General features: G+C 41.5%; 1 protein-coding gene across 3 annotated transcripts in view; it reads left to right on the plus strand.

The window, feature by feature from the left end:
* HDAC4 (histone deacetylase 4) overlaps positions 1–22,082 on the plus strand; it is a 183,269-nt gene that overhangs the window by 89,581 nt on the left and 71,606 nt on the right. For all 3 annotated transcript variants that reach the window (XM_066628010.1, XM_066628098.1, XM_066628183.1), the window contains 5 exons: positions 2,749–2,870; positions 9,913–10,044; positions 14,109–14,221; positions 18,192–18,308; positions 18,400–18,598. In XM_066628010.1, coding sequence (XP_066484107.1) covers positions 2,749–2,870; positions 9,913–10,044; positions 14,109–14,221; positions 18,192–18,308; positions 18,400–18,598 — 683 coding nt within the window. The remainder of the gene's footprint in view (positions 1–2,748; positions 2,871–9,912; positions 10,045–14,108; positions 14,222–18,191; positions 18,309–18,399; positions 18,599–22,082) is intronic.

Raw genomic sequence — 22,082 nt, forward strand, 5'->3', positions numbered from 1 at the left:
GTCATCAAACAAGTGATGGGAATTTAAAGAGACTGAGGGAACTTTTTATCATATGTGGTGGACATGCAAAAAAGCAAAGAAATATTGGAAAATGATACATAAATTGTTACAAGAGATATTGAATTGTGTATTACCATTCAAACTGGAAATATTCCTCTTAAATGTGACTTCAGAAATTAAAGACCAATATAAGAAACACCTTATTGTACATATCAGTACAGCAGCAAGAATACTGTATGCACAAAAGTGGAAATCTACAGATGTTCCAACTAGAGAAAATTTAATAGATAAAATTTATGAAATAGCAGAAATGGAGGTTTTAACAGAAAGAATGAAAGAGAAAGATTTAGGTAAAGAAGATATTGGAAACCTTTTTGTGACTGGATAGATAAACAATATCTATCAATTTAGTTAAACAATATCAATTTAGTTAAACAATATTGACTGTTTAGATAAATCATTAATTAGTATAATGACAAATATGATAACTTTTGTATTGATGAGTATTTTTCTTTTCAGTTGTTGGTTTCTTTTTTTGGAACAATGCATGTTGTATTCTATGGCCAATACCCCCATGTGTAACCTGTGTAGTCCCAGCCCTAAGTCTAACCCATTTTCCTCACCTGTATCTGTAATAAATAAACTGTGCACAAAAAAAAGATAATAATGCTTAAGACCAGTGGTCGCCAAACCGCAACCCATGGTATGCCCGATGATCACTTCTGGGTGCAACATGGCTGTGCCAGGGCCTTACTACTCTGGCACAAAGTGATCTGTTCTCATGCCATGACTTTGCAGAGCTATGCGCCAGGCAGTTGCTTCTGCTGGGATGATTGGCAGCGGAAATGGCTACCTGGTGCGAGGCTCTGCAAAGTCATGGCATGAAAACTCACTTTGCACCGAAGTGGTAAGGCCGTGATTATTGGGCGCACCAGATCCAACCTGAGATCCACAGTTTGGAAGCTCCCAGCTTAAGACTGTAACTAACCCTTGGCAAGACTTAAGGTTCACTTCACACATGACACTTTTTTTTCTTCATGAAAAGAGCTTTCATGTAGGAAAAATTATGAAGTGTACATAAACATTCCTGTGTAAAGTTTGTGCATATGTGCGTATTTTTCTCCTCGGTGCTGGAGCAAAAGCTTGCTTAACCACACACTCTGTTAACCAGAATCTCCACTTGCCTGAGGCTGTGGGTGAAGATGTCAGTTAACCAAATGAAATGTCAATTGGAACTGCCTGCTCATTTGCCAGCCTCTCTCCCTCACAGGGCTCCTTCTGTAGTGCCACTCCACCCTCTTTTCTTTCTTACAGGGGTTCTCTAGAAATGGGGACTTTTCACTCCCTTTCTCACAAGTGCCCTGCTTGCAAATAGAGTCCCCATTCCTAGAGGGCTGTGAGGTCCGCACTGGTATCCTGGCCAACAAGAAGGCCTGGAATCTATAGTCGCACAAGTCAGGTGACAGCGAGAGCCAGCGAAACAGTCTGATGAGGCTCCAAGGGGGCCAGAAGCAACTGCGCTGATGGTTGCACAGCTGTGTGGGAGATTGGAACAGCTGAAGAGGGCTGAGTGCCAGACACTTCTGATTAACTGCCTAGAGGAAAGCACGGCCCTTTAAAGGATGAAGCTGGTGAATAAGAAGGGGAATGCCTTGTTTGTGGCAGTGAGGTTCAGTTTGGCTGAAGCACCTGCATGATGCATGAAACTTAGGAGCTAGGGAAAAAGAAGGTGAGGGCAGAGCCTCCACAGGCCAACTGACTGGGGTGAAGTCTGTGGGAACTGTGGCACTGGGGCCAGACCCAGTGGTGTCAGACTGTGCCCAGTCCTGTGAAGGTACAGCACCTTATCTGCAAACAAAGAAGATGATCGTGTTAATAGGTCTATGGTAGGACAGACTGAAGGAACTTACCTACGCACAAATGTAAAGGGTCTATGAAGAATAAAGGCATGGAAGTATATTTCTGGTCTGGCTGGTTGATTGACAGGTGAAATAGACAAGAGAAGCAAGCTGTGTCCTTGTAGGGGACTCTAGATAAACATCTCCCTCCTCTCCTGGTGAAGGTGCCCAAGAGGGTGGGGACATCAGAAGAGTCCTTGTGAGGAAGCTAGGATGGTGGAGTAGCAATGTAGAAGCAGCTGTGTTGTTTTTAACTGGAATATTTGGTTAACTGGCAATCCCCAAGGATGCCACTTAACAAAGTTTTTACTGTGTATAGGAAGATAAATGTGTGTGCCATCATCACAGATGATAATTTACCTAAGGGTTTCCTGCTTTTTACAACATAGAAATGTTCCATAATGGAAAAGCATCTCTGAAATGATCCTTAGAATATAGATGCAAGTCACTCTAGGCTTCAGCTATCAAAGTCAGCACCCTGAGTTGTACTTCAAAAGCTACAGGAAAATATTGGAAGTTCTGAAGCACTTCCTTCTGTGTGGAATGATTTGTAGGTGCAGGTAGGAATAAGCAAGAATTGTATCTAAAAGTTCTATAAGCATCCACTGATGTAATTTCATGTTGTAATACTGACACATTTAAGCAAGAAACAATGGCGATAGTGTTCAAATGTTCATGCAGTCTAATACAAGTGTGTCTAGAATTGGAGAGCTTCAGAGTGATAGCATTGGATTTCCTTATTGTTTTTCAGACCAAATAGATGGTAAGAGGCATATCATTTGCTTCCTAAAGGTACCAGCACATAATTAAAATTGTATGTAATTTGTATGTAATATTATTTTTTCTTTAGGAAAACACAACATAGTTCTCTTGATCAGAGCTCTCCACCACAAAGTGGAGTATCAGGCACCTACAATCATCCTGTACTAGGAATGTATGATTCCAAAGATGATTTTCCGCTTAGAAAAACAGGTAAATCCACCCTTTATTATCAAGCCTTTTCTTTTAAAAGGTTCTGTCTTATATGGTGACATGTCCATTTATGTATGTTTGTTTTTATAATATTTATACTCCACCTTGTGAAAGACTTCTCTCTGGCAGTTAACTATAATAATGAGAACACAGTTATAAAACTTTATAAAGCTCAGCATCAGAACATGAAAAAAATCAATGAAACACTAGCAGAAATAGTATTCTATTGTAATAGACTTGCACTTTTACAAAAAGCTTGCTAAAACAATGTTTTCACCACATGAAAAAAGGAGATTTGTGCAGGCTGTATTTGGCCTCCGAAGAGGATTTTCCCTTATAATAATAAAGGCATAATAAATAATGGGTTTATTTATTAATTTATTAATAATAAAGGGTTTTATAAACCCTTATAAAAACAAACAAGAATTTCTTGTTTCATGTACCTATTTCTTGTACTCCAGACAGCGGGGGACCATGCAGCAAAAACTCTAGGTGTTTTTGTGGGTTCATAGATGTGTCTAGGTGGGTTCATATTCCATGTCCCTCTTCCATATGAAACTGTTTGTGTACGATTGTGAAATTTAGATCTTTTTTCCAGAAATTGAAGAACTAATAGAAAAATCTTAAAAGTCAAAACAAAATCCAAATTGAGCGTATCAAGAAAAATAGCAAGATCAGGGCTTGTTCTTAACTGAGGGGGTTCCGTTCTAGGACCCCCCCCATCGATAAGGAAACCAACTGATACTGAAATCTGTGGGTTTGGGGCCCCTATAATTCTCCGGAGGAGAGGGGAGCTATGCAAGCAACCTCCCTGGTCCTTGGAATGTCTTATAAGGCCTCTGGGAAGCCTTAGAAATTCAAAACCAGAAGTGGCGTTTTATGGTGTTAAAAGACCTGGGGCTGGTATTGGATGTGACTAAGGCGCAATCCTAACCCCTTATGTCAGTGCTTTCTAGCACTGGCATAGCAGTGCCAATGGGACATGTGCTGTGTCCTGCAGTTGGGGGGGGGCACTCACAGAGGCCTCATCAAAGTAAGGGAATGTTTGTTCCCTTACCTTGGAGCTGCATTGCCCTAATGTCAGTGCTAGAAGGTACTGACATAAGGGGTTAGGATTGCGCCCTAATGTTTCTTGGAGGAAAAACAGGTCAGCTATTTCAGCTATCTTTCTCTGTCAAGATAGTTGAGAAAGTGGACTTCCTGTTGTTAACCTGGCTTTGGGATTTGATGTGTGCTGCCAAGGTAGGCTAAACTGGTCACATCCCCACAGCTTTCTTTTCTAGGATATGCTGCTTTTCATTCTACAGCTAGATCATATCCCAAATAAAATTTCTGGTGGCAATTCTTCCCATCTTAGCTTACCCCTGGAATAGTAGTAGGAGCTGTGAAAGCTGTCCAGAGATGTTGTCTTAGCTCTCCTGGAAAGATCAGTTATCGTTACAGACACCAGCCCCTTGGTGGCTAGAGACAGAGTAGTCCTGTGGACATTATCACGGCTGGAGTCCTTGAGAAGCACTAATTGACTAGTACTTCCCACAGTTGATCTAGCTGTCTTGTTTTTCTGCATTAGCATGCACTAACACTTTTGGCTAGGGATTTTTTTTTGTCAGTAACTACTGTATTCAGTTAGGGAACGTGAGATTGAGTTACCATCTTAGAAGGCTTACAATCTCCTGAATGAAACAGAAAGATCCAAGAGATACCTCCAAGAGATAACTGATATAGGTCTTGGAGTGGACTCCTCACACATGGGGGTCTTCTCTGCCAGACTTCATGGTAACTCAGACCCCATCTGTTTTTTCCAGAGAACACCTACCTGAACTATCTCATCTGGCATGTTTAGAGGTGACTGATCCAAATACTCTGATAGTGGTTTGGCTGGGATCTCCTCCTCTTCTACTTATTTTATCTGAAGTACCTGGGAGTTGATGGTAGAAGCAGTCCCAAGGTGGCTCTTGTTAGTCCATTTTGCCCTTTATTTGTGGTCTGTCATTTGGTCAGTATTGGATACTACCCAGTCATGGGGACCTCCTTCTTAGGGGCCCATATGCACCCAATTGAATCTCTTTTCTTTGTCAAACTGGAGACTAAGGGCACAATCCTAACCAGGTCTACTCAAAAGTAAGTCCTATTTTGTTCAATGGGACTTACTGTCAGGAAAGTGTGGTTAGGATTGCAACCTAAGTGGATGTGCTACAGAAAATAGTTTTCTCGTGTAAGTGATGAATGGAGCTTTGGCATCCCACTAGCCCAGGGCTTTTCAAACTGGGACATTGTGACGCCCCAGTCTGTGGGCCCTGGCCTCTGCCCCCTTAAGGGGCGGGGGCAGCCTGGAGGCAGGGAGGAGGCAGCAGCATGATCCCCAGGATCGCGCCGCTCAGGGGGCTGCAGGGGTTTGGGTGCACTTACCCAAGCCTCCTGCAGCTTCCCCGGAGTGCAGGGAGCCTGGTGCAACCTTTGGCAGGGCTCCCCGCAGCAGTAAAAGTGAAAGCAGAGCAATTTTTTAAAAAAATTGAAAAAAACCTGGGCACTTCCAGTTTCATCTCAAAAACCGGAAGTTCCCTTTTTCTTTTTTAAGACTTTTGCAGGCTTGGCGAGCCCTCTGAAGGGCCCCCCAGAACCCCTCCCCACAGACTACAGTGCTGGGTGCAGGTAAGTAAAGAAAACCTCTCCCATCCCTGGCAGCAGTATGATCCTGGGGATCGTATTGCTACCTTCCACCCTCCCCCGCACACACTTACAGTGTTCCCAACTCCCTTGTAGGAGTTTGGGAAGCAGTGCTCTAATTCCTACTAAATGTGATAAGGTAGCAGATGGCTAGAAGTGTGATTAGACCTTCTGTAGTGCTGTGGCAAAATTGTGCCACCATCTTGGCAAGTGTGAAGAGCACTTCTGGCCTTGGTAGTTGGAGCGAGAGAGGGATGGAGATTATCTCTGCAGTTATGCTGCACTTTGCAGCACTTCTTCCTTAGAGTGCCTTAAAAAGGCAAAGTCAGAAATGGCCAAGCCCAGTGCTCCTGTCCTGCTGTGGAGTTGGCAGCCAAGCTTTCTTGTTTTGGTGCTGGGCTTCTGAGGCTCTGAAACACCAAAGCAAGCCCCAGCACTATTCTCTCTCTGGAGGGGGACAATGTTTAAATCTGTAGTTGATCTGAGTTTAGAAGCCCAACAAAATGTGGGGTGAACCCTTCCCATAGCTTCAAACTGGAGACGAGTGCTTGGGCTTTGTTTTCAGACTTCGCTGCACAGTGACATTTAGGAACAAAATTTCCCCCCTTTAGGTTTGGATCAGGGGGCTGTTCTTGGTCTTGTATTTTCTTTCAAATACACAGTATTTCAGGGGAGGGTCTGGATGAATCTGGTTGGGGTTGCCCACCGAGGGTAACTATGATGTATGGAATCCTGAATCAAGAAAAAACTTGGACTGACTTTCTTGTCTTTCTGACAGTGGAAAACCTCACTAGTGCACTGCATTATGGTTAGGGTTTGAATGTGATTAGGGTTTGGATAATCTATAGATCAGGGGTGCTCACACTTTTTTGGCTCGAGAGCTACTTTGAAACCCAGCAAGGCCCGGAGATCTACCGGGGGGAAGGAAGCGTCTGACGGACACCCTCTTTAATGTATGGAGCCCCTGCTGGAGTCTAGTCAGTTTCGTCAGTTTTGTTGCTGCATGCCTGAAGAGCAGCTAAAGTGTCAGTTTCAGTGTCAGTTTAGTGTCAGCTAAATATGTCAGTTTCATCTAGTAACTAGACGAAACTGACATATTAACAGTTTGGAGAGACAGGGCTCCGTGATCTACTCATTTTGTCTCCCGATCTACCGGTAGATCGTGATCCACCTATTGAGCACCCCTGCTATAGATAGTCCTTTCTCTGTTGAAGTTATGTCTATCTTGATAGTCCTTTCTCTGTTCATGTTTTTAGTGATATTTTTGTTTAGCCCATAGACTGAACAGTGAAGTTTAAAAGTTGCTGAGATCTTACAATGAAGCTGTACTTGCTGCTAGATGCTTGCATTTTTTCTGTTCCTGAAAAACAGTAACATTTTGCAAAGGAACATTTATCACATAATGCTGGGTGACTCTGGGAAACAGGAAAATTAGGTGTAATGTGCAGTATGTACGTATGATGTTTTTTATTTTGGTAAAAGTGTAGGGAAAGTGCTGCTGTTGCTATGCTGATCAAATTGCCATGAACACTTCCTGTTAAAAACAAATTGGATTGGATTGTAAAGTACCAGTATGTTTTAGTAATAAATATTCTTCTGTGAGCTGATAACTGAGCTCATGAATGCATTAAGAGACATTACAAAAATTGCTCAACAGCTTAGAAGTGCTTAACGCAGTGTGTGTTTACGATTCAGAGAAAACTTTCAATTTTTGTGATACGTAGGGCATCAGTCATGTTACTATCTCAACACATCCTGTACTTCCTAATGCTAGCATGGTTCTGTGTGTTGTATTCTTTATTCCAGTGAGCCTCATTTCGCCAATGCAGTACCCAAGCAGGAGAGAAAATTATATTTCTTCTAATATTATTATTTGCACTATATTTTGGGGGTGCTATTAGATGTCTAGAACACCTTCCCTTCTTTATACAGACCTAATTCATTATTTGCTTATGTTACATTTGGTTTTTTTTAATGATAAAATTTAGAGTCTGTTTCATAGGGGCTAGAAGAATGTTATAAGTGAATGAAATTATAATAGAATTGATGTGAAATTGAATATAAAGGATTAAGGGCCTGATCCTATACAGCTTTCCAGCACTGCTGCAGCTGTGCCAGTAGGGTGTGTACTGTATTCTGTATTTGGGGGGCAGTCATGGAGGCTTCCTCAAGGTAAGGGAATGTCTGTTCCCTTACCTCAGGGCTGCAGTGTGGCTATATCAGTGTTGGAAAGTTGGATAGAATTAGGCCCTAAGAAAGTGTGCTGCATATCCTATATATACAGGCTAAGTGTTCCTTTGCCATGTTCAGTGTGATGAAGATATGAAGATGTTCTAGTTAATTTGCCTTCTTTGTTGTCTTTTGCACACTGTACAAAGATATATTGCCAGGAGCCTGTTGAAGCTGGCTCAACCACAGGCAGTGAACAAAGGGGCCAGTGGTGCTAATTGAATCCCTTGGTAATGTTGAGACACCATGCCTAGGACATATTTGTCAATAGAACCATCACCATACAGTATGAGGCAAGAGATGTTGGAGGGCCATCTTCATTCATTTGCACCATGCCAGTATACTGATAGCAGCACACTCTAGGTGTTTCACACTGTGTAGATAACCCTAATCCATGTTGCTGAGTGCTTGTATAAGCAAGACAAGTCACAGCAGCAAAGGGGTTTTTGGAGTCTGAAAGGGTGCTACAAATGAAGCCCTCATTGTTTCCAGAAGGACAATAAGGAGTGTCACAAAGGTGGCCCAGCCTGTACCACTGGAAAGATAAGATGTTAGAATGTAGAGAGAGTGGGTAAGAAAGACCCTCTCTCTTCCCTGCCACATTAATGAGCTGTTTTAGGGCCTAATCTTATCCAGCTTTCCAGCACTGATGCAGGTGCAATGCAGTCTTGAGGTAAGGGAACAGCTGTTGAGGAGTCTTCTGTGACTGCTCCCCACTGCAGGATACGAGTGCACACCCCATTGGCTCGGCTACATCAGCACTGGAAATTTGGATGGGATAGGGCCGTTAGCAATTTTTAAAACATTTCTTATTTACTGTGATATAAATCCTGCTGCAAAGATGGCTTACAATGGTGGATTACATACACAATTACTTTTTTAAAAAAGCAGAAAAAAGTTTACCAAAAAAACTTAAACATATTTACTGCAAAGTAAGTCTCACTTAGTTCAGTGGGACTTAACTGCTGAGTAACGGCCCAATCCTAAGCAGATCTTCCACCACTGGAATGCTCTTTCCAGTGGCGTAAGGCCCTTTATAGAGGTTCCAGAAGGCAACAAATTATTTGGCTGGCTACAAATAACAGGTATCTTGGACCATGTGCCAGTGGTCCAGAGATGCACACCAGCACCTGTAAGTTGTTGCAGGGGGATCAAGGGAGGTGGGAGGGGGTGGATTGGGGCTGGGATGGGGTGGTTTCAGTGGCAGCAGCACATTCTAAAAGCCTAACTCCCTTCCTAGCCTCAGTCCCCCAACCTAGGTCCACATGGACTTGTGCAAACTGTAGAGCTGGTTCTGGTCCAAGTAGACAGGGCATGGGCTTACCCTGGTGAAGGGGAGCAAATGTTTCCTTACCCTGAGGAGGCCAAAGCCCTCTGCAAGATTCATTAGGCACAATCCTAAACATACTTAGCCAGGAGTAAACAACATTGTTTGTTTGTGAATAAATACGCATAAACATAAAATAGGAATGTGGTGTTAGTAAGCTGTCTGAATCTCATATTCTCTGCTTGTATAAATGAGCTTCTTCCATAACGTTTAAAATATGAATATAGGTGGGCTCTTTTTACCTGCAGGTTTGGAACCCACGGACTTGACTCACTACGGGTTCTGAACATGCAGTAGAGGTTCCTACCTGACCTCCTCGGCGTGACTGGAAGCACCTACTGGTCACATCTGGGAGGCTTTCTGAGGCCTCCAAGCTGCAGAACTCTTCCTAGGAACATAAGGCACTTTTTTTTTTCTTCTTTTTCCCCAGAAAGCCTTTCTGACACCTGAGAGGAGGGTTTTCTGAGGCCCAGAGAGACCATGCGTGGCCTCTCCAGGCTTCAGAATATGGACACTTCTAGTCACGTCCAGAGGTGCTCTGTGATCCAGACCTGTGGATTTGCTTATCCATGGATTTTGGTATCCGTGGTGGGTCTGGGAACAGATGGAAGCCCATGTATACTAAGGGCCTACTGTAATAGATTATTGGTCTCTCAAGTATAAACATTTACTCTGTAATATCTGCCTGCACTACTGATCTACTGCCACAGTTTGGTATGTCATTGCACCAGCCCAGGAAATGTTATATTGTTTCAAGAAGGTATTACTGGAAAACCTATTTGTGTACAATGAATGTATCTTCTCTCCCTTCACTTTCAGCATCTGAACCCAATCTCAAATTGCGCTCAAGATTAAAGCAGAAGGTAGCTGAAAGACGTAGCAGCCCCTTGTTACGGCGGAAAGATGGTCCTGTAGTTACAGCTCTGAAGAAGCGCCCTGTAGATGTGACAGGTAGGTTGTAAAGACAGCAATTAATTTTATTTCACATTACAAAGCAGGTAGATAAATGGAACCGTTTTTAGATTAAGTAATTCTTAAGCAATACCTTTATTTTTCTTATACTGTTTATTGCAGTATCCCATGAGCTATGGTTATCTTCCAAAAATTTGCTGCATTTGAATCCTTCTTCCCCATTAGTAAATTGTAACATTGTAGCCATTACCCAAATTCTAAAATGCCAGTACAGCCTGAGTCTCATTATTCGTTCCCAGAGTTATTTGTTATTCGTTCCCAGGGTTCCTTTCCAGAACTCTGTGGATGGCAAAAATCGCATTAAAGCAAATCCATTTAAAAAACAATGTCCCTTTGCTAGGCAATTTAAAAACAGCCTTGCTGTCCTTTGCAATTCATCAAGCAAGACAATCATTCTCTCTCCAAGCGCTTAGAAAGACTTTGCTCTGAGGCAGCAATCCCTCCATTCGCCAGGAGCCACAGCGCCAGGGGAAAGAATGGAGGAGATGATAATCACTTCCACTTTGCATTCTTTCACATGTTCAGGGAGAAGGGAGGGGTCTCTTGCCTCTGACTGAAGCTGTTGCCTGGAGAGAGAATGATTGATGGATTGTCAGCTGGCTGCCCTATCTCTCATTAATGAGGCTATTGTTAAATGAGTTTTTCCTTTTAATTTAAAGGGCCCTTCTCATCCTGTTGAGACAAACCTGGGGGTGAAAATTTGTGGATAATTAGGTTATACGTGTACATGTAAGAATATGCAGTTTCTTCTTGTAAGCTTCAGTCATTTTGGCAACAATTAATACATGTACGTTCTTCATAGTCTTTGCAGACACATTTATGGGATTTACACCAGCATTTTGGAAACATCTAGAGCTAAGAAGAGCGGTTTAACTTCTTTACTTGAGCAAGAACACCTGTACCATTCATATTCCTTGGGGACAAGAATATATATCCCAAGGTGGTTTTCTATCCCAAGGTGCCTTACAAATACAACAATATTAAAACACATACACGCACACATTTTAAACAATACAGATCCAGCCAATTTATACATGGATTTTTTATACACGGTTTAGACTCAACACGAAAGGGCCCTGCAAATGAAAAGGAATGTGCTGATCCCTGGAGAAGGGAAAAAACGCATCTCTTTAAAATCAGTTTAAACAACTGAACAGTCCTTTAACAATAGCCTCCTTAATGAGAGAGGGGGGGCAGCTGGCTGACAATCCTCTCTCCAGGCGACCCCTCCCTTCCCCCTGAGCATGTGAAAGAAAGGTGATCACTTTGCATTGGTGAAGGGAGGGACTGAGTGAAGCGCTTGGAGGAGGACTGATTGATGTTTTTATTGTCTTCTTAATGACTCTTACCTTACATCACAAAGGTCAGCAAGACGGTTTTTAAATCACCAGAGCAAGGAAACTTTGTTTTTTAAATTGATTTGTTTTAGTGTGTTTTTTGCCATCCAAGTGAGTGCTTGGAATGGAACCCACGCAAAAAATGAGGCTCAGTCTCTATATTTATAAACAATAAAACTTGAATCCCGATTAAAATACGTTCATAAAAAGCGCCATGCCCTCTGGTGTCAGCATAAAAAGGTTTCCCTGAATAAAAAGGGAAGCTGCCTGAATAACCCCACCTAAAGGACTCTAAGGAGGGAGCTGTTCTCAATTCCAGGGGGAGGGCAATCCACAGATGGGGAGCCACCACCGAGGAGACCCTCTTTCTTGCCCCCATCCTCCTCACCTCTGCTGGTGGTGGCAGAGTTAGAAGGGCCCCCTCTGATGACCTGAGAGGACTGTTGGATTGTATAGGCTTGTATAAGCCCGAGCTGTATAGGGCTTCAAAATCTGGTATACGCCTACCATCTCATCTAGCCAGGTCTCCCTGATACATGCCAAGTCAGCACCCTCATCCTAGATTAAATCCTGGACTAGGCATGTCTTATTATTCACTGACCTGGCATTCAAGAGCAGCGGTTTCAGACTCGGGATCTTTGCCTAGAGCAGGGGTGTCCAAAGTTTTTGCAGGAGGGCCACATCAGCTCTCTGACACTGTGTCGGGGGCCGGGGGAAAAAAAGAATTAACTTACATTTAAAATTTGAATAAATTTACATAAGTTTACATAATGAATATATTAAAAATGAACTTATATGAATGAATGACGGTCTTGCAGTAGGTCAAGGCCTATAAAAGGCCTTGCACAAAGCAAGGCTGGCCTTTCCTTTGCTGCCACTACTGCATCACAGACATGAAACAACAAGCAGTGGAGGAAGCCCTCATCCCACAGCTCATGCGAGAGGTCAAACAGTTGCCCTCATGCTGAGAGCAGTTGTGTCAGGCCAGTGCGGGCTCCAACAAATCTCCAGAGGGCCAGAGGCTCATTGGAGACTGGGGGCTCCCTGAGGGCCGCATTGAGAGGCCTCAAGAGCCGCAAGTGGCCCCCGGGCCGGGGTTTGAGCACCCCTGGCCAAGGGTCAGAGGGATGGGGGAAGGACCAGAAAGAGGGACAGTCTGTCTATGACTGACTCTCGTTCTTCCGTAACGGCCTGCCTGACCCCCACCTCCGTATCTTCCGTAACCCATCACTCTACTAATGGTGGCTGCACTCCCATCCCCCGGGCTTCCTTGAGGTGTGAGACATTGCCATTCTGCAGGGTTGACCCACAGACCACACAACCTGAACCACACACACTCCAGTCAGCACTCAATCACTCTCATTTCACTATTGAATTCTTTCTATATTCACTGAAACTTGGGTTATTGCAAGTTTCCTCTCACTGAAACTTGGGTTACTGCACCCCCCGTCCCCCTCTCACCGAGGCAGAGGTCACCACCTTCTCCCCGTTCCCCTCTCACCAAGACAGAGGTAACCACCTTCTCCTTGGTCTCCTTATTACAAGGCCAAAATTAAACACTCCTGTATCACAACCAAAACTCACTCACATCACGCCTCCACCAACCACCCACTCACAGTTCTGCTTTCAGTCCCACACACAATGCTAACACAATGCCTCCTAACCCCTTTCAGATGTCCTATCATTGCACAGCTAGGCATTGCACAAAGGGGAAGGTATAGGGCTGGCAATCGATGATCCAAGGGTGATGAGCAGCTCAACAACATGGGCCACATGCAATGTGGATCATCGACTCTTCTACCAAAACCTAGAGTTGATGAGTTTCCTTTTAATAGGGAATGTCTTTTCAGCAGTCTTAGTGATTTTGGATGCAATCCTGTTCACCTTTAAGTCTTATTGGGCCCAGTGAGACTCTCTTCTGAATAGATGTGCATAGGATTGTGCTGTAAACCTTAGGAAAAAAAGACCCATGATCATCAGATATCATTGTCTATTCATTTAATAAAAACCAACGGGTCAGGATATAATAATAATAATAATAATATTTACAGGGGCATCTCATAAGACTTAAAGACATACAAAATTGACTTGGCAATGTTTTGCTTAGAAAAAACCTCTCAGAGGTTTCTGTTTTTCATAACTTATCTGTTTTTTGTTCTCATTCTTTAATCAAAATGTTACCAAAAAGTGTCACATTTCTGCTCGCCAAGCAGGAACCCTGTTCCAACTGAAATATATCACTGGTTCCAAGCCAATTTACAGATATACCTTTTGTGTTAAGACTTCATCAGATTTGTGTTTCTTCTCTCTTATAAACCTTTTTAAAAATAGTGATAACATATGCTTATTAGCTATATACTTTATCCCAAACTCTCCTTTTATTAACTTCCACAATGACAAAAGCCTGTATAACCTTGGGAGTGACTTATCTCACTGCCCCCGGACTTTGCTCATGGATGCAAGCAGGCAAATACTGCCTTTTCCTAGGGTTATCTCAGATTTTGGTGTCAGCATTTCCAAAAACCTGATCTGTATAGATAAGCACTCCAGGAGTGTTGGTTGCAAACCTATTATTGAAATAAATAAATAACCCAACAAATTAAAGGATTAGTTTGTTGACCCATAATGAAACTGACAATAATCTGATATTCCTGAATATTGTTGGAGGATAGTATTTTTTACTACATGATCTTAAATGTGTTTTAGACTCTGCATGCAACAGTGCTCCTGGATCCGGCCCCAGTTCTCCAAACAACAGTTCCAGTAATATAAGTGCTGAGAATGGAATTACTGGATCAGTTGCAAATATTCAAGCAGAGGTACACAACATTTCTGTACTTAATTGTAAGATATCTGTTTTGAGAATATACCAGCCTACTTTCTATATTATGGATAGCAAAATTCTTTATTTCAGAAGTTAGTAACTTTTTCCCTTTTGTATATAATAAATAAAAATAAATTTACTGACAGTTTTACAGTCCAATCCTATCTGGGATTGTGCTGTTGAGTGCAACCATTTACAATAGCAGATGTAATAGCAAATGTTACAACAACATTTTGGGAGTTCTGCCGCAAAAGGCAGCAGTGCTCCCAGGGTGACAGTGGATCTCTGGAGCCACCAAAATAGGTAAGACAGCAGCAGGGGCACACAGGGGACAAAATGTGATGGGGAGAAGTGGAGGAGGGGAGGCTAATGGCGGGGGCAAATCTGGAAGCAATGGCACGTGCCAGATCCTATACTCCATTTTGACAGCCTCCCTGCCCCTTTTGTCTTTTTGGACTTGCGCCTGAGCTGTCTCAGGTCAAAGGAGGCCCATTATGGAGCTCAAAGTTTATGGAGGGGTAAGGGGATTTAAGTTCCCTTTCTCCTCCGAAGCCTCCTGTGTGCCCCCCCCCCCCAACACAACACATGCCTTTTCAGGGAAGGACAGGATTGGGCCATTACATGATATGTAGATAATAAGTTTTACTTGTATACCACTCAAGATGTTTTAAGGCACAGCCCTACATTTAAAAGAGTGAGTTTTAAAGAGTAAATTGAAGCAATTTTTCAAGACATTAGCTATGTTTTTAGTATTTTTATAGTAATAATGTATTTACCTTGAAAACAATTTTTTGGCAAATTGCTTACTTGTATTCTGACCAAATAACACACGTTAAACTTATGAACATAATGTAGCTTTTTGGAGTGAAATATAGTTTATGTTTGAAGTAGAAGTTCATTTAGAAACTTTCTAGCTGACAGCTAGGTGCTAAGGGTTGCAAATGTTATATAGTGGATTCAGGCTTAAAACTGGGTGTCTTTTATCATGTTTTTACAATAGACAGTGCTTATATATATTTGTTACTTTGGAATGTTGTGTAGTTTTTAATCAAGGTTCAGTTGAATGTCACTAGTCTGTTTAATATTTCTGAAGCATCAAGTCACAGCTCTTAACGGCCCAATCTTACCCCCCAATTTACAACAGCAGGACAGTGTTCTGTCATGAAAGGCTTGCTACAGCATGCAGAGGACACTGCCATTGGGCCAGTCTGAGCCACTGCTGTAAAGCGGCGGCAGCATTGGAACTACACTAATGTGGATCATGGACAGGGCAGATAAGTTGGTGGGTGGTGTTCTGTGGGCAGGGAGGAATTGTTTCTGGGCTGATTGGGGGAAGGCAGGGGCAGAGAGTGGGCTAGAAACCATGGATTTTGGCAGCAAATATGCATGCAAAATCCTATCCCTCTTTGTCTCATCAGACGTACTTCAGGTATGTGGCTGGTATAGGTCTGAAGAGACCCATAGGTCATCAATGGGTCTACAAAGAGGAAAGGGAAAAATACTTTTCCTTATAGCCTGCAGGCCTCCAGATCACCTCACACTACAGCATGTAGCATGGCACAGCTGCATCGACGCTAATGTGCACAGGCTGCATAAATGGGAAATATTTTCATGTGCGCTTGGGTTAGGGCGCTAAATTTCTTCTCCAGCTAAGGTCCATTTATGTATTCTTGCCCCACTGACCTGGAAGTCCCTTTGACTTTCAGATGGAATTCTTTTGGAGTTGAGTGGAGGCTGTTTCTAGAGGGAGAGAGAAGACGAGTCTCCATGCAAGCAGAAGCAATCTCATGTTACTTAGGATTTAAGCAATAATATTGGAGTCCTTCCTAATGAGACCTTTAAATATCTTATGACTTCCATTTAATAAATAAATTAAATTGTAATTTTAATATAAATTAATTAATATGATTTAAACTATAATTTAACTTGAAGTCAGATTATAGATGTCAATCTGAGTTTTGTGGCAATTGCTATAAATAGATGCAAATATATAAATGCAATAACATTGTCTTTACCAGATAGAGTAAAATAACATCAAACCCTTGATAATAGAAAAGAGCAACTAGAAAGAGAACGCGGTCAGTAATGTAATTCTAGGCCACATAATACCTGAAATGGAGCCAGTAAGCTTCATTTCTAACAATATTGAAATTAGATAAATATTGGAAATCAACAAGAGACCCTAACAATGAGAATTTAAGACATCCACAAGTCATTTGCTTAACTCATCAGTACTGTATAACAACATATCTGGAAAAACAATCTACCTGCTCTTCCAAAAGGAAGAAATCAACAAATATCTGAGAAGAGTAAGGCTACAATCTTATATAAACTTACATGAGAATAAGTCCCTTTAAATTTAGTAGGACTGACTTTTGAGTACAGGTGCATAGACTTGCACTATAAGCCTGTTGATATCACAATTTACCATGAGCCTTGATTAAGTAAAAATGCACAGGGTTGAAGGGTTTAGATGCCACAAGCTCTGTCAAAGAATGCAAAATAATGGATGTGATGGACGAAAAAAAATTGAAGATGACTTTTGTTGATCGCCAGCTATCACTCTAATATTGGAAGAAATGATGTCTCATTTATAAACACTTTTAAAATTCATGTTCAGTTCTCCATATTTCTTTAAATACAAATTGAATCAAAACAGTAGTTAGTGAGGATGTGAAATATATTTATAGGAATTTTAAGATTGTGGGTTATATTTTGCTCCAGCAGGCAACCCTGCAAATTCTCAGCACTCACATTATGAGAGGGAGAGCAACTGTCTTTATATTTTTTTTAAAGCAAGGATACGTACAGTGTATTAGGTAGGATGTGCATTAGGTAGTGTATTAGGTAGGATGATGATGACAGATGCTGAACCAATAATCAAGTTTGTTGAAAAATAATTGCTCCTATCCATCATTTTTGTCTGTTTCAGTTATTTTCAGATAACTTGTTCATCACATGCTGCCTAAAATTCTGTGGGTTTTTGCAGTAAATACCTCTCTTTTTTTGGAACACCAGAAGCAACAGCTTTCCCATAATCATAAACATAACCTGGCAAAATCTAATCCTCTCTTGAACAACCTCTTCCTATATTTTTAGCAATACAGATAGGAGCTAATTGCTGCCGAAACTTGTCTTCATCAGCTTGTTTAAAAATAAAATTCTAAATGGGTTAAAAGCTACAAAACATTGAGCATACTTTCCTCAATGGATTTCAGCTGTATTCCAGTTCCCCATCCCAGAGCTGCCAGCCAAGAAGCAGATTTGAAATCTTATTCATTTATTTTTATTTATTTAAAAGATATATAAACTGTTTTTCCAAAACTCAATGCAGTATACAGTTAATATAATAAAACGTAAAATATAAATAACAATAAAATATAAATAATAATAATAATAAAATAAAAGTAATAAAATTGACAACTATACAAGATGAAGTAAAAATTTTTTTACTTCCTCCTTCCTTTCTTACACGTACTATTTATTAAATTCTTTTAATAACCATCTTGGTAGAGCTTAGATAGCAAGTACTTGGCATTATTTCTGTCCACTTGTCCTCATCCAACTGTATCAGTAGTAAATTGCCTTCTCATTTAGTTCTGATGTTACAGATCTCACCTTAAAAACAGTTCATCAGTAAGTGACACATGATGTGTATATTTATAATTATAGAACATACCTGTCTTCATTTCTAACTTCAGTATGAAAATATCCACGATTTTTTACTTATAATTGAAATAAACTATAAAATTGCAGAAGGGCTCAACATAATTACTAACAGAACAGTACAATGACCAAGAATTTGAGCTACTATTCATCCTCTGGTTATCTGTAGGTACTTTTTATTGCTGTTATGCAGTGATAATAATTTATGATTATATGCCACGTATAGGTAGAGTGGATACTAAAAATGTGCTTCTGTATTGTCATTTGTCCTGAGGCAGCATTCTTGGTTCTCTTTTCAGACCAACTTGGCTCATAGACTAGTGAATCGTGAAGGCTCAGTAACACAACTTCCTCTGTACACCTCTCCCTCCTTGCCCAATATAACATTAGGACTACCTGCAACTGCCCCCTCTGGTGTAAGTGATGTTCAGTACAATGTTCTGGCTTTTTTGTTTTTACACTAACACCATTCATAAGCTTCTTATATTACCAGTTATATGCTTGCAGGCTGGATCAGGACAGCAGGATGCTGAAAGACTTGCTATTCCTTCCTTACAACAACGGATCTCCTTATTTCCTGGCACCCACCTCGCTCCTTATTTGAGTAATACAGCAGTTGAGAGAGATGGAGGAACTGCACACAACCCTCTGCTTCAACACATGGTCTTACTGGAACAACCAACTGCACAAAATTCCTTAGTCCCAGGTAAGAATAACCAAAATTGAAAACCCAGAGTTATTGCTAAAAGTAAAAATGTGATATACTGAGAGCAAAGTATTCAAAAGAAGAAAATCTGTGACCAGGGCAAGCCCAAGGCCTCCTGACACCTGAGCTGGCAGGCCAAATGCTGCCCTCTTACCCAGTGAGGTGCCAGCCTTTGCTTCTCCTAGTCTCCAAACTCATCCCTCTCCTCCACATTTCCTCTTCATCTCGTCTTCCAATCCAGGTTGTGGAAGGAGGAAGAGGAGCAGTTGAGGCAAGTAGGCAGACAGCAGTGAGTGCACCCCCCCAACCTGCTGCCGGAAGTGACAGCTGTGGTTGGCCTCCTAGATAGGCTGGTCCTGTATGTGACCACTGAGAAAAGAACGTAAATTCAGTGCACTGAACTGGTTCAAAAGAGATGCTTTAACACATTTTGTAATTATATAGCAGGAACTCAAGGCTGCTGTATAATTCAGGTGCATGGGGAAGGATGAGATGCAAAGTTGATGACAGTGAATGCCTGCTACCATTAACCTTTATTTACTTCCTTCCTTACATACTGCCTTTCTCATAGATTCAAGTCAGTTTACATAGGCAGACTGACCATAAACTCCATTTTTTAAAAATGGGGTTTTTACAACTGTTGTTCAAAGAGAAACTTGTAGGATCCTCTGTTTCCCCAGATGTTTCCATTCATGGTGCAATTGTCATCCTGAATGCAGAGCTCTTCCACTTTTCTGTCTGTGTGACATTTAACTCTTCTGAACCATATAGTTCCAGGTACTGAAAGTTCTTCCTAAATGTAAGAGAATGTGCCCTATCCTAGTTATGCCAGCTAGATGCAAGAACTTTTCCTTTATGAAAGCAAAGTTGTGATGCCAAGGTGATCAGTACTAAATAAATTACCTATGAGATCATTTTGAAAAAGATAGATAGAAAATCCTGGATCCCAAAGGCAATCAATGGGAGGGGGGAACCTTCCTACTTCCATTAACTATAGTCTCATTTAGTTTGATACAGTACGCCTTAGGGTGACCTTACAAGTTCACTTTCGACTTTGCATCAAAACTGGAAGCAATGTTTGAAGTCTTTTTGGGGGTCTGGGAGGGCTTCCCCAGCCCTCCAAAGGCCTTATAAGGCCTTTAAACGTCATTTCCAGTTTTGACACAAAACCGGAAGTGACCTTATAAGGCTTCCCAGATACCTTAGAAGGCTTTCTGAGGCCTGTGGATGCTTCCACAGGCCTCAGAAGAGACTCCAGAGATGACCGAAGCACAGCTCCTGTCGCCTTCAGAGGCTTTAAGGGGTGCCTAACCGTGAATTATCTGCTGTTTTTTGGTATCTGCAGGGGGTCTGAGGACAATCCCCTGCATTTACCAAGGCACCACCTGTATATGCTTCATGGGGATTGAATTCTGAGTCATACTGATAAGGCAAATTTATAACTTTATTTAAAATGGAAACAACATAACTAAACCGAGATATTTTAAAATGAAAGTGTGAATAACACTTTTTAACAGCAACTTAATAACTTTCTTAACAACATGGAATCTAATTCTTTGACAAAGCCATGGTCTTCTCACCCAAATAAATATACACGTTTTGCCTCATTTTTCAAGAGGGTTCTTTTCACAGAACTCAGGTGGATGGCAAAAATCACATTAATCAAATCAATTTAAAAAACAATGTCCCTTTGCTGGGTCAATTCAATGTCCCTTTGCTGACCTTTGTGATGTAAAACAGAGTCATTAGGCAGAGAATCCATCAATCAGTCTCTTAGAAAAGCTTCACTCCACTCTGTGCCAGGGACCCCTCCCTTCACCAAGAGCAAAGTGATTATCTTTCTTTCACATGCTGAGGGGGAAGAGAGGGTTCTAAGTGCCTGGAGAGAGAAAACAGGTGAAAAAAAATCCATGGATAATTAGGTTATACCTGTAATTGCTTTCATGACTGTTTCTCTACAACAGTAAGAAAAGCAGTATTTTAAACTGTGATTTTAAAGGGATGCATTTTCCCCCTTCTTCAGGGAACAGCACATTCCTTCTCATTTGCAGTGGCCATTCGTGCAGAGTCAAATCCGTGTATAAAAAAATCTGTGTTTAACAACATTGGACCTGTACATTAAATTGTTGGATTATTGCTGGCCATGAAAACCTATGAACAATAAACCTATCAATAAAATTTCTTCTTAAACCAGCGTATCCACTTGTCCCCTGTTGTTTAGGCATCATTTCCCCTTCCCTTATTTATTAGTCTTCCCTTATCTATCATAATGGATTATCACATCTAATTGACCCCTTTTCACTCTCAGCTAACCCTCATCACTTCTTATAAATCAACTGTATCTCCCAACACCACCAGTTCAAACTATGTTCTGTTCCACAACCAGCCAATCAGGATAGTGTGTTTTATATACCTTCTGTGCCATCAAGTTGTGACCCCACATCATTGTTTATTTAAAACCTTTGCTATACGTATTATGCACTGCCCTTCAAATTCATTTATATCAAAATTCAGATTTTAAGGGTAGCTTCTTGCATCTATTATACAGACCACAACCATTGTTATTTAAACAGAATCATTATGTCAGGCTCTGATACAAGCCACAGCTGAGGATCTGAGACCAGTGCAAGCAGACAAGGATCAAATGGACCAGTAGCAGATGATGTAGTCAATACAGGTTGTGGTCAGAAGAGGTTCAAATAGATGAGGGCTAAAAATGAACCAGAGACAGAAAACATGATTAAGGACAGGTTGTTACCTGGATCACATCAAGCAAATGAAGTGAGGCAAGGCAAGCCTGTGTTGCTATTTAGTGAGATGAGGTGCTTTGACTGAATCAACTGTATATCGTAGAACCAGCCAGAATCCTAATGCTTCCCCAGGTCACCTGGACTGAAGAACTGCAGTACCATCTCCAGCCATAGGTGCTACAGTGTAACAAGGATCAGTTCGATAACTTCTTTCACCTGGGAGCTGCCTTGGTGGCAAAGGGAGTGAGGTGCATGAGCCTTGCTGTTAAAGCTTTCAGTTTGAAACCTCTAGCACTTAAAAAACTATTCTGTAACATTGTTGTTTTGTTTGGCTGACAGTGAAGTAATCCTTCAGAACTATTAGTATTCCGAGTTCTAGACATAGAATTCAGAGATAGTTTAATCTTATTAAAGAAAAGCTTGGGGAACACACAGACAAAATGTTGGCACTCTGTTACTAGAACCATGACAGCAACTCTTCTGGCTCAAGCCAGAGATTGATCTAGTCCAGTGTTCTGTTTTGAACAAGGCCCTGCAGGATGCTTGGATGAAGCCCACAAGCAGGCCATGAACTTCAATAGCCATCAAGCAGGCTTCAGATAAACCTGTTCTTTGTCCCCAATTGGCATTCAGAGATATAACTTCCAAGTTCAGAGAAAGCATGTTTAGCTTTCTTGATTGACTTGTCTAAACCCCCTGTAAAGCCATCTAAGCCAGTGGCCATCACCACATCT

This window comes from Tiliqua scincoides, chromosome 1, assembly GCF_035046505.1.
Source record: "Tiliqua scincoides isolate rTilSci1 chromosome 1, rTilSci1.hap2, whole genome shotgun sequence".
Taxonomy (NCBI): domain Eukaryota; kingdom Metazoa; phylum Chordata; class Lepidosauria; order Squamata; family Scincidae; genus Tiliqua; species Tiliqua scincoides.